Raw genomic sequence first — 24,009 nt, 5'->3', positions numbered from 1 at the left:
TTTGCACTAGTCAAATAAAATTTACTTCTAAACAATTTCAAACATGCCTTTATTTTCCATAAGTACACCAATTTGAATCCAGAAACATAAACACCCCTGGATCTGAAGATTCAGTATTTATGTGGGACTTCACGTATGACTTCTTCACTGACAGTAGATGCCTCTGCTCTGAAGGGATCAGTGGTCTGGAGTTCAGACCGGAGTTACAAGAGGGTTACTGCCCTCAGGTTAGAGTTGAATTGCAGTGAGCAGAGCCCTGAATCAAAGATGTATTGCTTCTTCATTGAGCAGTAGAGCCATAGCACAAAATTCAGTCATTTGGAATACACCAGTGATGACGAGTCCTCCTGGGCTGCCGAGACCAAGACACCTACAAGGGGATGATGCAAAAGGAGGAATAAAAGATGAAGCTTTTGGGAGAAGTTCAAGGATATTGGTGTTAAAAGGTCAAGGAACCCACTCCTGTAGACAAACACGTATTACTTTAAAAAGAGGCTCACCATTTTCATTAATGAATAGCAGTTGGTATAAACTCAATCCATGCAAATCAGGCTTAGTAAAAAACCACTTCTCATAAAGTAGTAGGCAGGTACACAATACTCTCCATTGATATAATGAGAAAGTTAAAAAAGCTTTACAAGTATTTAGACAGACAACTTCTTACCCATGAGAGGAAGTTATTGCATGTTATTCAACAGGAACGTTAAGTGGTTAGTATCATTGTGCTCATTAGTCTTTACAGGGAAGACAACTTTTTCCCAGTTGTTATTAAAACAGTCTATATTGCAGGAATACAAAACACAAGAGCAGCACACGAAGACAGTCATGACGAACAGTTTATGCACAAAGGTGCAAGTTTTGCACATTTGCCTTTGTAGTAAGAATATTCTTTTTTTAGTGGCTCACTGTAACAGGTTACATTTTGTGTTCCCCATTAATTTATTCAGAATTTATTAGTGAGCCAAGAAGTTCACTGTTCCTTTTCAACTAGAGATATATTACTGTTTTGGCCTGCAACAATCTTAGTTTTTCTTTTCAAAAGCACCTTAGTTTTGTTTCGTTTTTTTTTTTTTTTTCTCATTTAGTTTGCTTGTACTTGAGTACTTGAAAACTTTCATTGTGAAGTTTGGAGAAAAAAATTCTTCCTTTATTTCTGACCCATTGCCAGCATTTTTTGTGATTTTTCATGTACTCCAGGTTGTATTATAACATGCAGATTACTATCCACAATCTTAACAAGGTAATCATTTTTTTGTTACAATATAATTAAAAACTGGTAGCTATGTGATTGATAACCAAACACATTCATACTGTGCTATGAAAAACACCCATTTGGTGAATACTTTTCTAAGAAAATCATAATTTGCATATGCAGAACTTCTTTTCAAACTGAACACATGAAAAACTACTTCCAACTGCCCCCAAGACATATTAAACCACACAATGTGAAGCTACCATAAAGTGTTAGTAACCTTGGAGAAATTCTTGGCATTATATCCATTGTGTTTTATAACATAGTGAGTGGCACATCACCTTCAATAAGCATTCTTTTTGTAAATAAAAAAATTCATTTATCGAGAATTTACCTTTTTTCATTCTGTCTGTAAAACTGGGAACAGCTATTCCTTCACTCTGGGGCTCTGTAATCCAGTATGCATAAAGAAGCAAAGGCACATATTTTTTTCCTAGAGGGTCCACACCTTCCACCAATAGCAAATCTCTCTTTATTATAGATATTAGAACTGGACTGCTGCATAGGCAAGTCAATAAACAGGGCTTAGACAACAGCTGGGTAAATTTTAATGTGTTTATTTCTAATTAGTTTTAATTAAAAGTTTGTGAAAAAAGGGGTCCTATAAATAAATAGTAAAAAGACAGAAATAGTGCTCCATAGCCTGAAGCAAACAGTGTCAATGTGTTTGTAAACAGGGCCAAGCTGCTCGGCTTATTAAAATGACAAAAAATAAAACCAGTCAAAGATAGCTCAACTGTTACAAGAAGGTGTGTGGGGGAAGTTCTGCCCACATTTTGGAACCCTAAAATGGCCAGCAGTGGAGTTAATTCTCAGTTCTGTACCCTTGACCAGCAGTGCTTGTCTCTTCCTATAGAAAACCACACTGGATGAGCAATCACTGGCTCTGTCCTGCTTGAGGGAGAGAGAGGGTTCTGAGAACGAAGCCGCCAACAACACAGCTAGAACCACCAGCCCTCTGGAACATTAGGGCTGAGAAGATTTGAAACAGTCATTAACATTTTTCTCTATTTTTACAGGAAAATACTGGAAGTAAACAGGGACATGAAATTCAACCGCTGGCTAGCGCTGTTTTACATTCAGTTGTTTGGAAGCATGCAGATTCAGCGTCTCTGAATCTTCTGGTTAGAAAATACACAATTACCCTATCACCTCTTACACCATGACAAAAATATGTAACTTCAGGTAAACATAGTTTTTGCATTAAAGGTGAAAAATCTGCTCAACTCACAGAGCTGCAGACTCTTAGAGAAGATAAACTGTGGCAATTTGTCCTGAAATGTGTACGTGTGAATTCCTTAGTAGGTGCTGTTAGAGCAAACCAGATGTAGCTACTGGGCAAGGGAAAGAAAGATTATCATGTCCTCTACATGCATAGTCATGTTTTGGGGATGATCCCTCAACTCTGGAAGAATGATTTAATTTTCACAATGTATTAATCAGACAGGACGGCTCACTTTAGACAATAGCTCATCTCTTTAAACCTAGTTTTTAACCAATGACCTAACTTAAACTAAAACCAATTAAAACCCGCTGGGTCATGCACAGTCAATAAGTTAAAGTTATAATACGGAGTAAAGGGAGTAAGAACATAAGGGAAAACAAGGTGGAGGCAGGGAGAAAACCTTTCAGTGTATCTTGCACAGAATGGAGAACAGAGAGAAGAGTACTGTCATTATGGCTTTAGAATGGAAGCACTTTAGATGCTCGTCTCCCCCTCCCCACAAATCAAAACCCTGGTGGCAATGACAGATCCAGAAAACAACCTAGCCTCCCTGCCTACCCCACCCCCATAACCGTGCCTGGTGGCTGCAGTCCAGTTGCCGGTGCTTCCCTAGACTCCACAGGAAGCAACTACAGCCCACTCCAGTAGATCCAACGCCCAGGCAGCCTGGGGGTAGGGAGAGAGCCCTTGTAATTGGTCGCTGGCAGCCAGGCCCAGATCTGAGTAGGGCACGTCTTCGGCCCAGAGCTACCGGGCGCTTGCAGGATCAAGGGACGACCTTGGGACCTGGATAGGGCTCCCCCTCACACCAGAAGTCATCAGCCTGCGGGGTCTCCAGGAGCCACACCTCTCGGGGCAGGTCACAGGTCGATCCGGAGGGCTCCTTGGCCCTGACAGGTTCCAGCACCCGGTAATAGTGGCAGTCTCGGCCGTCATCCGGGTCGTAGGGCGGGGCCAGGATGTCCAGGAAGGCGGCGGGCCCGTCCACAGCGTCGATCTGGTGCAAGTTGTCCCGGTGCGGCGTAAGGACGCAGGGGCCGCTGGTCTCGGTGTACTCCGCCCGCGAGCGCAGCACGCCCAGCCGGATGGCGTCCCGCTCTCGGGGCTGCAGCGGAGGATCGAACTGCTGCTCTGGCGGTGGGGCCCGCTGCCGTTGCCCGCCGCCTGCCTCCAACTTGTCCATACAGCTGATACGCAGTGTGCCGTAGAGCACCTTGAGCATGCCATGCATGCCTGGGTGGTCGTGCAGTGGGATGGATGTGCCGCTCTTGAGCAGGAACACACCGAGGCTGAAGCCGTCCGTCTCGTAGATGTGCATGTAGGTAACGGGTGGCAAGTTGGGCGGCAGAGGCTGCAGCGTGGCCTTGCGCGGGGCGATATTCAGGTCCTCAGCGCGGACTTGGGTCAGCAGGCTCTTCAGCTTGCTAAGGTTCTCCGGGAAGCCCGGCGGCATCGGCGCCTCAGGGCCGGGCACCGCGCCGCGGTCAGAAGCGCTGCGGCCGCCCCTGATGCCTCGGAAGGTGAGGCACGCCTGGCGAGCGACCCGTTGGATCAGGGAGGCCATGTTGTCTCGGGGCATGTTAGGCTGATCCTCCGAGTGCCGTGGCCGGCCCCCTCCTTTCCTCCGCCCCTTGCGGTCCCCGGTGGCCGCCAGGGCTGCGTGCAGCCCCGGGCGAGACAGGCCCCGCAACTACCGGTGGAACGTGGGACACCGCTGCGGTTAACCTCAGCAGTCAAGACCTCCGAAAATACCCGGCGCGCCCACCTCACGCCCCCTCCGGGAGCGCACGCGCACGGCCCACACCCTGCACTCACGACCCTGGAACCAGCACCGGACTTGGGGACCGTGGTGGGCTTTGACTTACGCCAGACGCCCGACCGCTGCAGCCCGTACTTACGACGGTGGCCGGTTGCTCCGAGCCCCTTGCACAGCATGCTGGGATTTGTAGTGCGAAATTCCGCACAAGCGCTGAGAGTTCCCTCTGTCAGCTGGAAAAGGCGAGGATTAGATTTGTTGGTCACAAAGCGACCTTTCCTGCACCTCCAAGGTGTTTGCGTATTTAACAAAAGAACTGGGGCGCAGGAGCAAGCCCATTAACTACAACTCCCGGCATCCCCTGCCGACTTGGGTGACGAACTTCCGGCAGGTGGTTTGTAGCCTGTTGAGGGTTTTCGCCACCCCGAGGAATAGGCCGGGAGGTCCTTAACCTTTTGACGCCACTTGGGCTTGGTCAGCTGTGCAGGGTTACTTCCTTCTGGTTTCACTCCTGGGAAGGTAGCTGTTGAGTTAGCTTAAGCACCTCATGGCCTTCTTCGCAACACTGTCTGCCCCTGGGATTATAACGGCGCTTTTCATAATTTTTTGTTTCTTAGATGAGAGGGTTGAGGCCTTCCCTGGTGGTCACAGTGACTACTCTGCACAGCTGTCGCCAGCTGTTGTTTGCATCAGAGTCTGATGACGCTGCTCTTCTGGTTACAGAGCACAGTCGTTTTTTGCCGGGACTCTGGAGGCCATTTGTTGTCACCGAATCTGTACAATACTGTTTATTAAAACCGGGTTTGCCTAAAAAGCACCAGGTTGACAGTGGGGTGCGGGAGGGGAAGGGGGGATGCTTTTTAAAAATACAGGTTACTGGTCACCAGACAGTTTGATTCACTAGATGATTCTGAGGCACCCTGTAAGAAACAATGGTCTGTGAAAGTAAGGAGTTTAAAGTTCCTTTGGACTTCCAAAGTTAAACATAGGCGTCTTGTTCATTTCATATTTGGAGTGGATTAGTACATCTTTTTCGGTTAAAAATTCCATGCTTTTTTTATGAATCTGTGTAACCTATGTGATGCACACTGTGAAACCTATATAATGAACCTATATAATGCTAGGCACTGTGTTAAGTGCATTACCTTAATCCTCACAACAACTCAAGAGATAAACACCATTATTCCCAGTTTGTAGATGAGGGACTAAATTGCTCGAGGATGGTGAGGATGGTAAGTAATCTGCAGGGCATATAGTTTAACCCAAACCAGTAGCATGAATTGGAATTAAAAACACCAAATGTGGAGGGTATTGATTTTCCAGTCTACTATGCCACGTTTATGTCTTTAGATCTTCAGTTTATTCCCTTGTAGGATGCTGGGATGAGGGTTAACAGTTGTTCTGCATCCTGGTTACTCATCAGAAGCCCATGGGGAGCTTTATGAAAGTAAAGATTTGGGGGGGGGGTCACACACCAGAGATTATGATTCAGAACCAGTGTGAAGCCTAGAACTTATTTTTACGCTGTTTCCCAAATGATTCTTGATTATCAGCCCAGTTCAAGACCCACTGTTAGATCTTTAAATAGTGAATCAGTTCTTAATATTTGGTGATTTTGATACAGTGCTTATTTGTTTTAGACAAGGACTCTTAAGATTAATTCATTTTCAGAGGCTGCCATGCCATTTTTAATGTATTTGAATGTACTGTCAAAGTTCACTATGCAGCGAGGTCTTAGGCAGTCAGTTTCTAAAGTGAGGAATATTTGAGAGAAAACTCTCTTTTCATATACAAATCTGGGCTTTTATTTATTGGTTTTACTTCTACTAATATATGATTATTGGGAGGTATAGACTTCACGGAGCACAGACTTTAGTGACATAATTGTACAGATGTGTTTGATTTCTGAATCTGTCACTTCTTAAAGTTGGCTGTACTTTTTTAACTGAAGCTTAGCTATAAATGGAGTAATATGTATACAACACTGGGGTACCATGTAGAACATTGTAGTTGTCCTATAATACCTATCACTATAGTATAAAATGGTTAAAAGCTGTAAAGACCAATGAATTTAAATAATACAAGGGGAGACCCTCAAAAAAGCCCGGTATTATCTTCTGGAAGGTGGGCACCTTATAGTACAGGTGTCCCCCACCAGGGGAATGTTCTAGGAACCCATCTGTATCAGTGTACCAGCTGGCATTGTTGCGAGAGGTTGTGTTCAGCTTCAGTGAATTTTTTTTGATGACTCTTTCAATACTTCTGCTCATGTCATGAGGGGTGATTTTTGAACACACCTGCCCACACTGCGGTAAGTGTTCAGTTTTTGACCAAAAACAGCATGACCCCAATGCTCCACCCTCCATTCACCTAATCTCATCCAAAGTGACTTTTTGTTTGTTTTCCCATGTGAAAAAAGTCCTCAAAGGGAAACATTTTGCTGATGTAAAAGTGGTGAAACAAAAGACCAGCAGAATCACTAACAGGGCGCAAAATCAACTAGTTCAAAAAACTTTTGAGCAGTGGAAAAAAGTCTCAATAGGTGTATTGCATCAAATGGAGAGTACTTTGAAGGTAGCTGAAGTTTAAATATGTATGAATAAATACACAATTTTTGAATAAATAAACTCTGGCTTTTTTGGGGTCCCCCCCTTATAGTTACCGAAAATTAAAATGGAATTCGACTTGTCTTTAGAATCCGTTTCAAAGTAGGAATAAAAATATTTTTTATTGGTTAAGTCATACTACTGATAATACCATCCCTCAGGCCCTTGCTATTCCTTGTTTTGCAAAAGAGTACAAGGTTTCCAAAGACTGCCTGTATCAGAATCACCTGGGGGTGTTGCTTGAAGGTGCAGATTTCCAGATCTTATGTAAATCAATTGCATCTGAATCTTTTGCACATTAAAAGTTGGGTATCAATAGGGCATTTGATACTTTTTTTTTAGGGCACAGACAGGCCAACTCCATAATTCCTTTTGATGCTGCTGCACTTCACTTGTCCTTCTACCCCCCTGCCAGTAGCATAGGCTACTGGGTTTCTATTGCCATTCACATCTTTCTTTTTATGCTCCTTTTTCTGTTTTCCTAGTGTTGCAATAACCAGAATGAAGACCAAAAGAAATTCCAAAAAGAGAACAGACCAAAGAGAAGTGATAGTGAACAAGTGCTAGGCATACAAGGCAGAAACAAGATTTGGGAAAGTTTGGGATCGGTGGAATCTATCATTTGATAAACAGTGAGCATCCCCTGGGTACCATTTTAGGCTTTGGGGATTCAGCAAGGAATATCTGCCTTCCCAAGGAGTTTACCTGCAAGTGTGTGTATATTCAGAGGGTTGGGGGTTATGGGTTGTTACACAGGACAAATAAATGAGCAACATAATTTCAGACACAGGTACATTTATGAAAACAAAACAGGATGATAGGATGGTGTGTGTGTAGTGTTACTTTAAAATGGGTTGTAGGGGCTGCTCCTGATGTGAAGGAGTCAGCCATGGAAAAATATGGGGTCACAGCGCTCCAAGTCCAGGAAACAGCCCTGGTGGGGAGGAGCTGGGTGTAACGGGACCAGAACAAAGGCCTGTGGGGTTAGAGTACATAGTGACCTTCAGAGTTCTGGGAGCGAGACAACATTGGGGAGGTAGGTAGTGACCATATTACACGGGCCGTTCTGCCTGTGAATAGGGGGTGATGGGGAGTTCAGGGTCATTGTAGGGAGCTGGATTTTATTGTAAGTGTGGTGAGAAGCTTTTGGAGAGCTTTGGGCAGACAGACCTGATCTCTTACACATTTTTCAGAGATTGAGCGGGGATGGGCAGAGAGTATCACCTGGGAAACCCTGATTGGGGTGCAGTAATCTAGAGGAAAGACAAGAGAACTAGTGTAAAGATTAGGGATCTATCTTGTAGGTAGAGCTGACAAGGCTTGCTGATGAGCTATTTCTTTGCCAATTTATTTCTTAAAGTATTTTTCTCTCCAGTTTTCATTTTCACAAGTTGACAGCTATGTGGTGATAGGTAAGACTGATGAAACTTAAATCTTACCTCCTGCCCACGACTATTAAATTTGGGGATGAGTAAAGCTGAGGTTTTTTTCGTAGTTGCCTAATTAACCAGAAATTAAGAACTGGAAGAACCCCCAGCATACATATATCGAGCTGTGTCCAGAAAGTATCCATCCGTGTACTATGAAAAATAGAGACATTTACTGAAGAAGGTACAAGATACAAGAATCATTGTATACAGCACAATGGCGCCTTCAAACCAGGCACCTTGGGACCTCACACAGTTCTCCCAGTCTCTATCAGCTGCCCCTTCATATATTCCCGAATCTCATCTATGGTCTGAAATTAATGTCGAGTTGTAAGAATAAAACAAATACTTGCAAAGGCAGAAGAGCTGGTTCTAAGCATGGCCTTGCCGCTAACCAGCTGTGTCTATTGAGCAAATCACTTGACTTCACTAAACCCCTGTTTCTTCCTGATTCAGGGAGACAGTCTCTAAGATTCTTCGAAGCATCTCATTAACCCAATGTGGATGATGGACATAATCGTAAGGACAATTCAGGCAAAACCAAACATGGATTTTCTCATATCATTTACCTGAAATCACTATACCATAACTCTCTTAGCTCTGTCTAGCTCCACTAAAATCTTATAAATTAACTCTGCTCCACTGTACTATGATTGAACTTTGTGTAGTTGTCTGAAATCAAATCACTTTGGTGTATGGGTTGTTAAATGTGCTCAGGTCGGGTTAGACTTTAGATATATACATTGTTCCAGTAAATTGCAGAGTGCTGTATTGTGTGCTATAAACTGTAGACATTGTTTTTTAGCTGTGTGATTCTATAGACCAGTGCATGTAAGGTTGGGATGAAAAAGGACTTGTCTTATCCTTTTTTGTCTTCCTTGCCAGTGTCTTATATCAGGCCATCGGAGGCAAGAAGGAAGAAATGAACAATTAGGAGCGTGCATAGGGAGGTTGGCAGGTGTATAGCTTTCACAAGTCAATAATGGAGAGAGGCCTTTGCTATATTCAGTCTGCAGCACTGTCAAAGGCCAGATACTACCATCCTGAGAGGTGATTTAGGAGGACAACACTCCCCTACCAATTTGGTATTAGAGGTTTTCCTCCTCTTCTTTAAATAGTGCAATTATTATGAGACCAAAAAATAGCTCTGGACTGTAAATTAAATCCAGCCACCCTTCACCTCTCGTAATTAACTTCACCCCCCAATTTCATGCTTCTTGTTTTCCTTTCCCCGCTTTTTTTCCTCTCAGAAGACATCAGCTATCTCTACCTCCTCCACTTCCCCATCTGTCCTTTTCCTCTTGGTGGAAAGAGATTTTTACTTTATATTTATTTTAATTAATGGAGTTGAATCACAAGTGGTGAAACAGTTGATGTTCATCTTTAAGAGGTTGTGAAAGGGAAAAATTATCTTTTTTTTTTAACTTGGCAAAAAAGAACTGTGTGTTCATTCTGGTGTCTGCCTGAAAAATGACTACAGAAGGGTCAGGGGAAGCTTCCAGAGTTCTGACTTCTTGCAGAGAACATACACCACACCCTAGGATCACAGGAAGTGAAGATGGGCAGAACTTTTTAGAATGAAATTGTACTCCCGTGGGAAATGCCTTTCTCAAGGGATGCTTAGTAAATATTGCTTGATGTTAAATGGTGTACCAATTTAGGATCGACCTTCCCAGGAACAAAATAGCAGGATGCAACTTAATTGTTTGAACACTCTAATTAATAAATCCACCCCAAGTTTATAATATTTTCCTTTTAAGTTGGACAAGGCAAATAATACCTTGTTTTTTAACCTGCTCCATTTTATTAAATTTAAATTTTTTATTGTTTGTGCTGTTGTACTTGTCTCAATTTTTCCCCCTTTACTCCCTCACCCAGCCCACCCCCTACTCCCACAGTCAATCCCCACACCCTTGTCCAAGTTCATGGGTCATGCTCATATATTCCCTTCACTGTCTTTCAACCAGTCCCCACCTCCCCCCTCTTCTCTTGCAACTATCAGTCTGTTGCATGTTTCCATGCATCTGGTTCTATTTTGCTCATTAATTTTGTTCATTAGGTTCCACTTATAAGTGAGATCATGTGGTATTTGTCTTTCACAACCTGGCTTATTTCACTTAGCATAATAGTCGTCAGTTCCATGCATGCTGACACAAAAGGTAAGGATTCCTTCTTTCTTTCCGTGGCACAGTATTCCATCGTGTAAATGTACCACAGTTTTTTTATACACTCATTTCCTGATGGGTACTTGAGCTGTTTCCAAATCTTGGCTATTGTAAATAGCACTGCTATGAACATAGGGGTATGTATATTCTTTCAAATCAGTGTTTAGGTTTTCTTAGGATATATTCCTAGCAAGGAATTGCTGGGTCCAAAGGCAGTTCCATCTTGAATTTTTTGAGGAAGTTCCGTACAGTTTTCCACAGTGGCTGTACCAATTTGCATTCCCACCAACAGTGCACTAGAGTTCCCTTTTCTTCATCTTCTGGCCAGCACTTGTTGTTTGTTGATTTATTGATGATGGCCATCCTGGCAGGTGTGTGGTGATAACTCATTGTGGCCTTAATTTTCATCTTTCTGATGGCTAGTGATGCTGAGCATCTTCTTCATATGTCTTTGGGCTCTCTGTATGTCCTCCTTGGAGAAGTATCTATTCAGGTCCTTCACCCATTTTTTGATTGGATTGTTTGTCTTCATGCATGGTGTTGAGTTGTATAAGTTCTATACATATTTTGGAGATTACACCTTTGTCTGATGTGTTGTTGGCCAACATGTTCTCCCTTCCAGTGTGTTCCCTTTAACCTGCTCCCTTGAGTGTATACCTCAGAATATATTCTGGGGCATTTGACGGACTTGAGAGAAATAGGTACAGTATCACATGTGTTTCCTTGAAGAGTGAAATGCTACTAATCAAAGTCTTCTTTTGAAAAAAAAACCCAGAAACTGAAAATCTTGTCCATTGGATGCTCTGTTCTAGATAGCACTTTAGAGGAAGTGCGATAAATGACAGTGCAGTTTGAAAGTGGGATAGCAGGAACGAAGGAAGACAGGACGATGGAGTTGATTGGATGCAAATTCTCATTTTGGTTCTACATAACCTGCTGTGTGGCTTTGGGTAAGTCACTTCACTTCTTGGAACCTCAGTCCCCTTATTTATAAAGTGAAGAATTTAGTCTGGGTTATTTACTATTTTCCTCCCAGCTTTTAAAAAACTGTGAATTTTTATATGGTAATTATATGAAATAAATATAATTTAATGCTGCAAAATACTGCAGAGCATCATAAAAGACACTTTTTAAATGTATTTTTAAAAACAGCGCTTGAAGGGAGCACTCAGTAGCAGGCATGCAGTGAGTTGGATTTCTCTTTTATCTGTGTTGTTTCTACCTAAAGCATGTTATACTGACATTTCCCAAATATAAGTCATTGAATAAAATGAGCAGGAGTTCTTGTTTAAAATAGTTTTACCATTATTGTTAAGTTTCTACATTATTTTTTAAGGAAATGCTTTTTTTCACCCTAAGCGTAAATTACCATGCAACAAGAGTGCGGAGTGTTGCTGTTAGGAACAGCAAAACAGGCCTTGAGTAACTATACATTTCAACGCAACCTGCTGGGGTAATTGACAACCAATACTGCAGCTCAGAAAAATTTCTCCGAAGGAGCAGAGAATAGTTTAATTACATAATTAGTCCTGGTCAGCCTATAATGAATGTACAATTAGCATGAATTCGGGCTGCTCAAACCTATTTTTTCTCTTTTGTGTTTCTTTGCTTTCATTAACAGCTCTAACTAGTGAACAATTTATATCTTCATGCTAACAATCAAGTTTATTATCAAGAAACTCTTTGCAAGTGATAAAGCAATGAGACCTGACATTGGTTGCACAACATTAAGTGATTATGTTAAGTAATGCCATTTATTGCTCAGCCATCACGCTGCTATATTATGGGAAGTAAATAGGGCTTTTAAAAGCAGTACACACTCCTTGATTTTGATGATTGCTTTATTTATCAAACCTAGGCAACTAGCAAGAGATGAACCTCAATTTCAAGTTCTTTCTCAGTGGCTTGCGGCAGACTTGAATAAAAGGATACTAGTCCATAAATCTACCAAAAGCAACACCCTCAAAAAAGATCCTTCCTTATTGTGATTTGAAGGTTCTTACATTTGGAAGGGCTTGTGATAAATTCCCATAAGTGAAAGCCATCCTTTGGCTCTCTTTTTCTGTTTGGAGACAGTTTTCAATCTCATGGATGACTGAAGGAATTATTGTGGTTTTTCCTCATATCCCTCCGCTGCCATTTGCCATTACTTGGGAGTGGGGCCAGGGGAGAGGGTGGTCACAGATGAGAACATGAAAAAGAGAGGGGCATAATCAAAGGAGGGTAGAGAGCTTTCAGGTGTGGAAGTACAGGAGTTACCAAAGACACAGTGGTCATGTCCCTATGACCTAATGTTATGAAGTGTTAATGTCAAGAAGACATTTGTGTTGCTCTGGTTTTAGAGCAACTGAAAAACTTCATGCAAACGGAAATACTTCATTATATATCAATCAGATATGGGTTTTTAAAAATGGATATTTTATGATTCTGCAGACATATTATCCATCTACGAAGAGATATAATTTGCTATATCAGAAACCAGTCTGATTTCAATGGAATTTATAGAGCCCTTTAACATACAGTGTGTTCTTATAAAAATGCTGTTGTACTTACGATTAACCTAATAAGATTTGTTAGAAAGTTAATTAGCCAGTTAAAAGCAGTTTAAGTTTAAGTAATTCACTACTTACTATTTAAGCAGAATTAAAAATGTATAAACAATTTTATTCTGATTGGAATGTGAACACTGGCTTATAATTTCTTATCTTGCAGCTTCCCATCTGGCTGATCTTGAAAATATATTTTTCTTTTTTTCTCCAGTAACTAGCAATTAGAGTTTCAGAAATGCCAATTTTAATTAAAACTCTCATTTCCAATGTAACTTACATGAACTATATAAAGCCTCTTCATTTTATTCAATTGACTGTTTTGAAAAAGTAATTTAAATAATTCAGAGTCAGAATGAAGATGTTCCAGAAATATTAAGAAAATAGTGTAAATCCTTCCAAATTGTAGTCACTTTTATTCTTACCATGGACACAGTAATTTCATTGACGTTGGTATTTACATCATCAAAATACTGACCTTCCAGAAGTTAGTTAGTATAAAACGGGGTTTCTCAACTTCAGCACTGTTGATGTTTTGGATTGGCTCATTCTTCATTCCCAGCCTCTGTGCACTAGATGACAGCAGCACCAACTGCTGCCCTGCCCTCCATGTTGTGACAACCATAACTTTCTTTAGAAACCGACAGAGTCCCCAGGCTGGGGGCCCTGGTTGATAATATAGAATAAGACCTTGGTAATTTCTTCCTTTAAAATTATTGTAATTTTAAGAAAATGAAGTGTGTTTAACTTGGATATCTAGATACTCTTTAGTAGGTGAAGTCTTAGTAGAAATAAAGCAACTGAACCCGAGCCTTGCTGACTTCCAGTTTGGAGCGGTGTGGGGGGCACCGGAAGAACACTGCTGTTCTCAAATTCTGCTTGAATATTCCAAAGGGCCTGCTGTAGCACCGACGGCTACACTCTAAGAATTTTTTTCCTTTTAAAATGAAAATATTCCTGAGTGGAGCATACTTTTACATTAAAACGGAAACTTTAGTTTTCAGCTTAAAACAAGAATGTTATTAACATATAACTACCTTTTTTTATGATAAGGTCCTTCAGGAAGAGGCCTCAGAAGAAATTACCTTGGGAATTGAGAGTTGGTGGGGGAATGGGGAGCAAGTACCACGTGTGGGAAAAGGAATGAAGAAGGGGAGACGGGAAGCACTAAAAACTTACTTCAGACCACATTTATTTTTTTAAATATATTTTATTGATTATGCTATTACAGTTGTCCCCTTCCCCTCTTCATTTCCCTCCACCCTGTACACTCCCTCCCACCCACATTCCTCCCCTTTAGTTCATGTCCGTGTGTCATAAGTTCTTTAGCTTCTACATTTCCCATACTATTCTTGCCCTCCCCTGTCTATTTTCTACCCACCGTCTATGCTACTTATTCTCTGTACCTTCTCCTCCTCCCACTCCCCTGTTGCTAACCCTCCATGTGATCTCCATTTCTGTGGCTCTGCTCCTGATCTAGTTGTTTGCTTAGTTTGCTTTTGTTTTAGGTGTGGTTGTTAATAACTGTGAGTTTGCTGTTTTTTACTGTTCATGTTTTTTTATCTTCTTTTTTTTAGATAAGTCCCTTTAATATTTCATATAATAAGGGCTTGGTGATGATGAACTCCTTTAACTTGACCTTATCTGAGAAGCGCTTTATCTGCCCTTCCATTCTAAATGAAAGCTTTGCTGGATAGATCAATCTTGGATGTAGGTCCTTGCATTTCATGAGTTGGAATACTTCTTTCCAAGAAGAGGCTGGAGCCTCTTCTTGCCTGTAAGGTCTCGTTTGAGAAATCAGCTGACAGACTGATGGGAACTCTTTTGTAGGTGACTGTCCCTTATTTCTTGCTGCTTCTAGAATTCTCTCCTTCATTTTAATCTGGGTAATGTATTTATGATGTACCTTGGTGTATTTCTTCTTGGGTCCAACTTCTTTGGGACTCTCTGAGCTTCCTGGATTTCCTGGAAGTCTATTTCCTTTCCAGATTGGGGAAATTCTCCTTTATTATTTGTTCAAATAAGTTTTTCACTTGTTGTTCTCCCTCTTCTCTTCTGGTACCCCTATAATTTGGATGTTGGAACATTTAAAGATGACCTGGACATTCCTAAGCCTCTCATTTTTTTTGAATTCTTGTTTCTTCATTCTTTTCTGTTTGGTTGTTTCTTTCTTCCTTCTGGTCCACTCCATTGATTTGAGTCTCAGTTTTCTTCCCATCCCTATTGTTCCCTGTGCATTTTCCTTCATTTCACTTAGTGTAGGCTTCATTTTTTTCATCTAATTTGTGACCAAAATCAACCAGTTCTGTGAGTATCCTGATCAACTGTGTATCTGATAAGTTGGCTATCTCTTGGTTGCTTAGATGTATTGGCTCTGGGGCTTCGATCTGTTCTTCTGTTTGAATCATTTTTTTTTAAATTTAATTTTTTGGTCTGGTCATGCCTGTTACTTAGTGAGGGGCGGAGCCTTAGGTGTTTGCCAAGGTGGGCCAAGCTGGTAGCTGGGTTGTGACACTGTATGTGTGGGCGGGGTCAGGGAGGGGCAGTGGCGCTTGCTTTGCTCTCTTTTGATTTCAGTCCCTTTTGCCGCTTCCTAGAAGCAAATTAGATCCTTCCGGTGCTGGTTCCTGGGTGGGTGAGCTTGTGTACGTTCTAGGACCCTGTGGGCCTCTCCAATGAACTCTTCTGTGAGGCTGGGAGTCTTCCCTGGCACCTCAACCCCCACAAGTGTTTTCAATCAGTGCTTTTAGGCTTTATTTCCCCGTGCTGGAGCCCTGGGTTGCATGGTCTGTCTCACTGCTTGTTTTCTTCTGGTTTATCGGTGCGTGAATGTGCATCTACGGTCAGCCACCTTGCGCTCTCACTGTGTCTACTCATTGCCTCCCTGTGCCCAGGGTCTGCCAGCCACCACTTTTTCCCGCCGAGGCCCCACTCCATCTGCTGCCAGCTCCACCCCTCTTACTGGTCTGGTCGAATGGTTGTTGGACTTCCATGCAGTTCAATTTTCTGTCAGTTCTGGTTGTTTTTTTTTGTTTGTTTCTAAATTTTTGTTGTCCTTAATTTTTGTTGTGCAAGGAGGCACAGTGTGTCTACCTATGCCTCCATCTTGGCTGGATGTCTAGACCACATTTCTTAATGGGTCAGACTCAGTTGCTTTTGCTGGATTTCAGTGTTTGTTTTTTCCTCCTACTCTCTTTTCAAAAGTCTAACTGAACATCAAAGTAAAATATTAGTTTCACCAGTTCTTACTTTCTGGATATCTAGTTTAACATTCTGCATTGACCACACTTTTTTTTTTGTTTAAGGTTCTTTGCCTCAAACTGAACTAAACAGTTCCTCTTTTTTTTTTAAGTTTTGGCTTTTACATAATATATAGGCAGTTGTCTTAATAGTATACCTGAGTGACAAGTTTCACATTTGTCTCTTTTGCCGCGTTTTTCTAATTCACCATTATGTTTTTACTTTTCCCACAAAATGTCATATAAAATTTTTATTGACAAATAGTAGTGTTTTATTATCCATAATAGTAGTGATAGTATTACTAATATTGATGGTTAAATGAGTGTTCACTTTTTAATAATTTGGTTTAGAATCATGAATTCTAATAGATATTCATGATTTCACAGAGCAGTAATTACAGACAAAAGAAAACACTGAATAGAAGTTTAAATTATTCCAAAGGAATAGTAACTAGGAAAGATCCTTAATTATTCTGGATTCATATGATCTTTACTTAAATGCATTTTATTCTTTACTGTTACCTTGGCTCCTATTTATTCAGACAGTCATAAACTATCATGAACATAGAATGTGATAGAAATCTAGGGACTGAATATGGAAACAGCTGACCCTAACTAAATGAACCTGTCCTGACCTGTTTAGGGTGGTCAGAATCATGCCATGCAATCCTTAGATTGTACTTCTCCAAACAGATAGTGTATGTTACAGAAATTACTGGATATTGTCAACAGAACAACCATGAAATATTGTAGATCAGAACAAATGGTTGTTTACTACCTGGAAACTCCTTAGATTTTGCAGCAATTCTCTACATTATATTACTAATAAAGTACTTAGTAAATTGTTGACCAAGAAACTTCCTGCACACATCTCGTAAGACAACATCAGATGGAAATATATTTGCTTTAAAATTTTGCAAAAAATGAATGTCTGCACTTTGGTTTTTTGAACTCCTGCCTCAGGCTGTGATCTTACTGGGGCCGATGAATGCGTCACCAGACTTGTAAGAGGTAAAGTGACGGAGCCCCAGAGCCCAGGCGGAGTGTGGGAATCTTAAGAGAGTGCCCGCCCCCAGGGCCCATTTCCTCACCATGGCGGGCAGAGATGGGGGAGGGAGTTCGGGGATTGGGTCATACGTTTCTTGAGGAGGGTGAAGACTACATCTTATTAAAATATTTTTAGCAAAACCAAGGATGATTTCACGAATATCTTAACACATGTTAGTGACTACGGGGCTCGCTCCTTTTGCACTCTTCCAAACAGGGCATATTCTGGAATACACTCCCACGAGAAATGGTAATTGGAGAATGTTCTGGGGAAGCGAGGACAGCACTGCAGAGGAGGAAAGAAAATCTGGTGCGGAGATGCTGCTTTAATGTGTGATTTGCCCAATTGGTGGAACAATGGATTCTAAATTGCTTTCCTCTTTTTTTTTTTCTATTAAAAAAAGAGAGAGGAGGGGTGGAGATAAACAGCCTTCTTTTAGATTTCTGGGTATCAGGTATGGAGCATTAAAATGGACTGTGAAAGCAATCAGCCCACCTCAGAGTTTGCGACTAGCGATGGCACTGTTACTTCCCCTCTTCTCTGGTCCCTAGTGAGGGGTGCACTTGGGAAGTGCACCGGGCCCTGGCTGCACACACGAGTTCACTGAGAAGAGAGTTTTCTTGCTCCATGTGTGTTATGCTTAAGGGACAAGTTTTGTCTGAAGCCGGAAAGGATCCTAGGAGATGGCCCCCTCTGTCTCGAATTTTTCCTGGACCTTTTGGTCCCAGAGGGCAGCTGGGTGCTCTCCTGGGCCCCTGTACTTGGTTAGGCGAAGTGGCCTGGGAAGGCTGCTCCGGAATGCCCCGTAGTGGGCACTGGGAGAATTGAGATCAGTCGCAACAAATTTGATTTCTCGAGAGACTTTGAAATGATCTATTTAATCCTTCTTCTACCTTAAAAGAGAGTTAGGTGAAGTGTCAAAAAGTATCACCATGGAAACAAGCACATTAATCCCTAGGTTTCAGTTCTCACACATTAGCAAAGGTGGGTGTGGTTTGGGAACTGCTTTTGGGACAAGAAAGCAATTTGGGGGAGAACTTTGCCTTGCACTTCTCCTTCAGTGTCTAGCTAGCGAACTTGGTTGTTATGTGACTGTGGTCTGCTCCTCGTTTTCCACCTTTCTTCTGTCTTGGTGCCCGCTTTACACACCCCACTCCCAGAAATATTCACTTTACCTCACTCTTGGCACATCTCTCTTGGAAACCCTCTCTCCATTTTGGTACCACCGTTCTCTCCTGACCTGGAGTATTTGTTCCTTCGAGGTGTCTCCCCTGCGCCCCGCCCTGCCCCTGACCCCCTGCTTCCTTTCCTCTGCTCAGCTCTTGAATGGTGCCCTTTGGTCTGGAGGTCCTTCCTCGCCCTCAGTGGTTCCTTCCGGTTTCCTCCTTAGCCTAATGTATTTAATCCTTTTTCCTCCCATCATATTTTAGTGTTTCCTAAACTCCAGTTCTCATGCAAGAACCTACTGGTTTTCAGGAATGAATCCTATGACAGTATAAGTTGCTAAATTATTCTTCCAGCTTTTATTAAATAACCGTTTTTCTGAAAATACTGTACTAAGCTCTGTGGAAAAATTACAGGGGACATACATGCCTGCTGGTGGGGACACACAGCGGCCAGAATGAGAACAGAAGCAGGTTCCAGGGATTTGTATTGTACCTATTGCATATCAATCAAGACAGGTAGGGGCTCACAAAACACATCAAAGTCAACTCTCCACAAGATGTGTTAGAAGAAGCTCCTCTGAGGATGTGCAGCTTGACCCAGGTCTCCACGAAAAAACGGGGAACAACTTGGTGGGAGGGATTGAGCAGAGGACCCCAGGCAGGACACAGAGGCAGGGCTCAGCCCCAAGCTGCTGTTTGTGCATCTGCGGAAAAGTTACCGCTTCTCTGCTTGGCCTAGTGCGCGTTGTGCAGCCCACGGAGTTGTACTTAATGGGACTCTCTCCAGCCTTCTGCTGATGCTGCCTGCATTTTCCCACATGTCTCTCTCTCTTTTAAATTTAATCTTTATTGCATCTTTCCCATTACCATTTAGTCCCTTTTTGTCCCCTTCCGCCTGAGCAATCACCAGGCTGGTGTCCTTCTCTTATGGCCTCTCCCCTGACATGGTCAGCCACGTGTGCTGTCCCCACACAGGCGTTCGTCCTCCTGCCTGGGGAAGCCCACGGCCACGCACTGCGGTGGAAAACCAGGGGCAGGCAGCCAGCCCCTACCTGACACATTTCACTTTAAAAATATAACGTGGGCTTTAGTTAATGGTGCAGTTTTCTTGCTGTAAAGCTAAAATAGAACCATCTGCCTAAGTGAACAGGACTGGTGACGATGAATTTCCATTTAGCCGTAGCGCCTTGTAACGACAGTCTATCATAAAGGATTTAGGAAGCTTGCTGAAAGCCACTGTTTTTGTTTTGGCCCTTTAGTGCCCAGCTTCTAATTATTTATTTCACAAAATACACTTCATACTGCAATGTTTATTTAGTCTGTGAAGAAAAATCTTTTTGGTTTTCCTTACTAGTTGTGAATTTTTCACACATTAGCAGGTGACTCTTTTAGCCTGTTAAAATTGCATCGGTATGGCAAGAACTACTGTTGGTGGGATAACAGATTTATATAGTACCAAGCTTCTGGGGCTTCCAGATGCAGGATTTGGGATCCTGCTTAGATTTTGTGGGACACGGGGAGGCGGGTAAAAGAGAAATCCTCTCACACAATAAAAGTGGTGAAAAAGATGCTCACAGTACAAAGTAAAGTACCCGGTAGACGTTTCAAATGCTGGTTTTACTCTTCCCCAGTTGCTATTGAAATAAAGAGACTGATGGTTGCCAGAGCAGAGGGGTTCAGGGGGATGGGTGAAACAGGTGAAGGGATTAAGAAGTACAAATTGGTAGATACAAAATACAGTCATGAGGCTGTAGGGTACAGCATAAGGAACACAGTCAATTATGTAATGACTATGGTGCTGGGCGGGCGCTGGAAATACTGGAGAGAACAGTGACGTATATGATGAACCACTACACTGTACTCCTGAAACTAATACGAAATAATGTTGAATGTAAACTGTGATTGAAAAAATAAAAACATAAATGGTCCTTATGTGCAGCAGCCCCATGGAGGGGTCAGAAGAAAGATGAAGTGATGGTGTATTAGTCAGAGACAGTAAGTAATAGAGAATTTTATTTTATGATTGTGCTTTATATCCCAGTAGTTCATATTCTTTAATAATAGTAAGTACTTAGAATTTTTTATTCTTCAGATGGCTTAGATAATCTCAAAAACAATAGGCTTTACCATTTATGTGCTTCATTTACATGGTATTATTAGGGAATGAAGCTTTTTTCACAAGAAAATTTGTGAGAAAATCCATTAAAAACAAGAAAGTCTATTAGTTCTGAGTTACCAGAAACTGATAACTTTCCACCATTGATTGGTCGTGCATTCATTTCAACAAACGTGTTAAACAGCCACTCCGTGGATTAGATACTTTTTTATGGATGCAGGATATTTTAGTGACAAGATGGGCAAGATTCCTGTTTGCATGGAGCTTATGTTCTGGAAGGGGGAATAGAAAGGAAACAAAGGGATAAGATAATTTCAAAATTTCCTGAGTCCTAGGATAAAGAGAACAGAGTGCAGGTAACTGGGCGACTACTTCAGTTTGGAAACTGAGACCGATCCTCTCAGTGAATGTAGCATCGGAGCTGGACTGGCTGGGTCTAAAGGACAAGAAGGAACCAGCCACTTTAAGATCTAGGTCAGACATGTCTGTCAGAGACAGGCATGCGCTTGGTAAACTGATTAGACCAGATTTGGGGTATACATTTTTATGTGTATTAGAGACAATTCTCATTAATAATTCATGCCTCCTAGTCTTTAGATCCTCCGTTTTCTCCTAGTGCTGTTCTTTTTATTTCTGTTGAACATTTAAGTGTGTCATCCTCGGAGAACCCGCCATCCCTTGGTATAGCGTAGGGAGAAGGAAGGCAGTCGCAGGTGGACCAATTTGTTGTTCCCAGCAGGCTCAGTTTCTACACACGCCGCAAACAGGTGTGGAGCAGCAGAGGCCACTGTGGGCTCTCGGAGGGTTCACGGGTGCGGGCCCACTCCTTTCTCCTTGCCTGGGTTCTAAAGTTCAGACCCTTGCTGTGGATCTAAGATGCTTAGAGTTAACATCTTCCAACCATCTGTCTCTTCCATCTCCTTATGCTAACTTCTTTAACCAAGATCTTTCCCGCGTTAGGTTTTTTTCCTTTAAATAAGGTACTTCTGGTTCTTTATCCCAGCTGGTGAACAGTTGAGTACAGGTGTACCTTGGAGATATTGCAGGTTCGGCTCCAGAACACTACAGTGAAGCTAATAATATTGCAGTAAAGCAAGTCGCATGAATTGTTTGGTAACCCAGTGCATATATGAGTTATATTTACTCTAAAGTGTAGTTTTTAAGTGTGCAATAGCATTATGTTTTAAAAACTCAATGCACGTACCTTAATTAAAAATACTTTACTGCTAACAAATGATGCTAACAATCAACTGAGCCTTCAGTGAGTCGCAGTCTTCTTGCCTCAGTGTTACTGGCCGCTGATGGAGCAGGGCGGTGATGGCTGAAGGCTGGGGTGGCTGTGGTATTTGTCTTAAAATAAGACAACAGTGAAGTTTGCCACATCAGTTGATCTTTTTTTTCATGAACGATTTCTCTGCAGCATGAGATGTTGTTGACATTTTACTCACAGTAGAACTTCCTTCAAAATTGGAGTCAATCCTCTCAAACCCGCCACTGCTTTACCAACCAAGTGCATGTAAATATTCTAAATTCCTTCCTGTCACATCAACCGTCTTCACAGCATCTTTGCCAGGAGTAGATTCTGTCTTAGGAAACCACTTTGCTCATCCATAGGAAGCACCTTCTCGCCTGTTCAAGTTAGATGAGATTACAGCATTTGATTACACCTTTAGGTTCCACTTCTAATTCTGGTTTTCTTCCTGTTTTCATCACATCTTCAGTTTCTCCACTAAAGTCTTGAAACCCTTCAAAATCATCTACAAGGGCTGGAATCAACTTCTTCCCAACTCCTTGTTAATGTTGATAGTTGGACCTCTTCCTATGAAGCGCCCTTGTTCTTAAAGGCATCTAAATGGTGAATTCCTTCCAGATTTTTGATTTACTTTGCCCAGACCAATAAGAGGAATCACTATTTATGACAATTATAACCTTATAAAATGTATTTCTTCATTTCCAAGTAATAAGACTTGAAAGTCCAAATTGCTCCTTGATCCACGAGGTGCAGAATGGATGTTGTGTTTGCAGGCGTGAAAACAACATTAATCTCATTGTGCAACTTCATCAGAGCTCTTGGCTGACCAGGTGCATTGTCCATGAGCAGAAATATTTTGAATCTTTTTCTGGGCAGTAGGGTTCAACAGTGTGTTTAAAACGTGCAGTAAAGCAGGTTGTAAATAGTTGTGCTATCACACAGGCTGTGTTGTTCCAGTTACAGAACATAGGCAGAGTAGATTTAACATGATTCTTAAGGACCCTAGGATTTCAGAGTGGTTAATGAGCACTGGCTTCAACTTAAAGTCTCCAGCTGCATTATCTCCTAGCAAGAGTCAGCCTGTCCTTTGAGTTTCGAAGGCAGGCATGGACTTCTTTTTTCTAAACTGTGCCTAGATGGCACCTTCTTCTAATATAAGGCGTTTTCTGTCTACATTGAAAACGTTGTTTAGTGTAGCCACCTTCAGTAGGAGTTCCAGTTAGGTCTTACGGATAACTTGCTGCAGTTTCTGCATCAGCCCTTGCTGCTTTACCTTGTACTTTTATGTTACAGAGTTGGCTTCTTTCCCTAAACTCATGAAGCTACTTCTGCTAGCTTACAACTTTTCTTCTGCAGCTGCCTCACTCTCTCAGCCTTTATAGAGTTGAAGAGAGTCAGGGTCTTGGGTTAAGAAAATGTTGTGGCTGGTTTGATCTTCTGTGCAGATCACTAAAACTTTCTCCATATCATCAGTAAGGCTGTTTCACTTTCTTATCTCATTCATGCGTTCACTGGAGTAGCACTTTTAATTCTCTTCAAGAACTTTTTTTTTCATTTACAACTGTTTGGTGCAAGGTACTGGCTTTCAGTCTGTCTTGGCTTTTGAGATGCCTTCCTCACTAATCACAATCATTTCTGGCTTTTGAGTTAAAGTGAGAGATGAGTGACTCTTCCTTTTACCAAACACTCAGAGGCCATTGTAGGGTTTTTTAAATACTTTTATTTTTTTATTTAATTTTTTAATTTAATTATTTTTCAAGTACAGTTTTCTGTCTATTTCTCCCATCCCAGCCTCCCCCGCCCCTTGCTCCCCACCTCCCTCCCATTTCCACCCCCCTTAGTTCTTGTCCCTGTGTCCTTCATATTTGTTCCTCTAAATCCCTCCCCTTTTTCCCCCTTAAATTCCCTTCCCTCTCCCCTCTGGTCGCTGTCCCCTTGTTCTCTATTTCAGTGTCTTTGTTTTTATTTTGCTTGCTTGTCTGTTTTGTTGTTTAGCTTCCTGTTAAAGGTGAGATCGTATGGTATTTGTCTTTCAACACCTGGCTTATTTCACTCAGCATAATGCTTTCCAGTTCCATCCATGCTGTTGCAAAGGGTAGTAGCTCCTCCTTTCTCTCTGCTGCATAGAATTCCATTGTGTATATGTACCACAATTTTTTGATCCATTCGTTTACTGATGGACACCTAGGTTGCTTCTAACTCTTGGCTATT

At 41.9% G+C, this 24,009-nt stretch overlaps 1 protein-coding gene and 1 long non-coding RNA gene across 5 annotated transcripts in view; one reads left to right on the top strand and one right to left on the bottom strand.

Moving 5' to 3' along the window:
* Positions 1-32: 32 nt before the first annotated feature.
* ADO (2-aminoethanethiol dioxygenase) lies at positions 33-4,336 on the bottom strand. Of its 2 annotated transcripts, none has more exons than XM_037153990.2 (2): positions 1,587-4,336; positions 33-370 (listed from the first exon to the last, which is right to left on the bottom strand). In XM_037153990.2, exon 1 carries the CDS (start codon positions 4,054-4,056, stop codon positions 3,244-3,246), a length of 813 nt encoding a protein of 270 aa, XP_037009885.2. In that variant the 5' UTR covers positions 4,057-4,336; the 3' UTR covers positions 33-370; positions 1,587-3,243. The 2 variants fall into 2 exon arrangements, with proteins under 2 accessions (XP_037009885.2, XP_037009886.2); XM_037153991.2 differs by having other exon boundaries at positions 3,325-4,336.
* The window catches only part of LOC119055719 (uncharacterized), a 61,012-nt gene continuing 40,712 nt past the window's right edge, over positions 3,710-24,009 (top strand). For 2 of the 3 annotated variants that reach the window (XR_008391343.1, XR_008391342.1), the window contains exon 1: positions 3,712-3,799. This is a non-coding gene — a long non-coding RNA (uncharacterized LOC119055719). Of the gene's footprint in view, positions 3,800-24,009 lie in introns of all 3 variants that reach the window. The other variant, XR_005083744.2, reaches the window with a different exon arrangement.

Source organism: Artibeus jamaicensis, unplaced genomic scaffold, assembly GCF_021234435.1.
Source record: "Artibeus jamaicensis isolate MK-2021 breed Jamaican fruit bat unplaced genomic scaffold, CSHL_Jam_final contig_332, whole genome shotgun sequence".
Lineage (NCBI taxonomy): Eukaryota > Metazoa > Chordata > Mammalia > Chiroptera > Phyllostomidae > Artibeus > Artibeus jamaicensis.
This window is presented reverse-complemented; position numbering and strand designations above follow the sequence as displayed.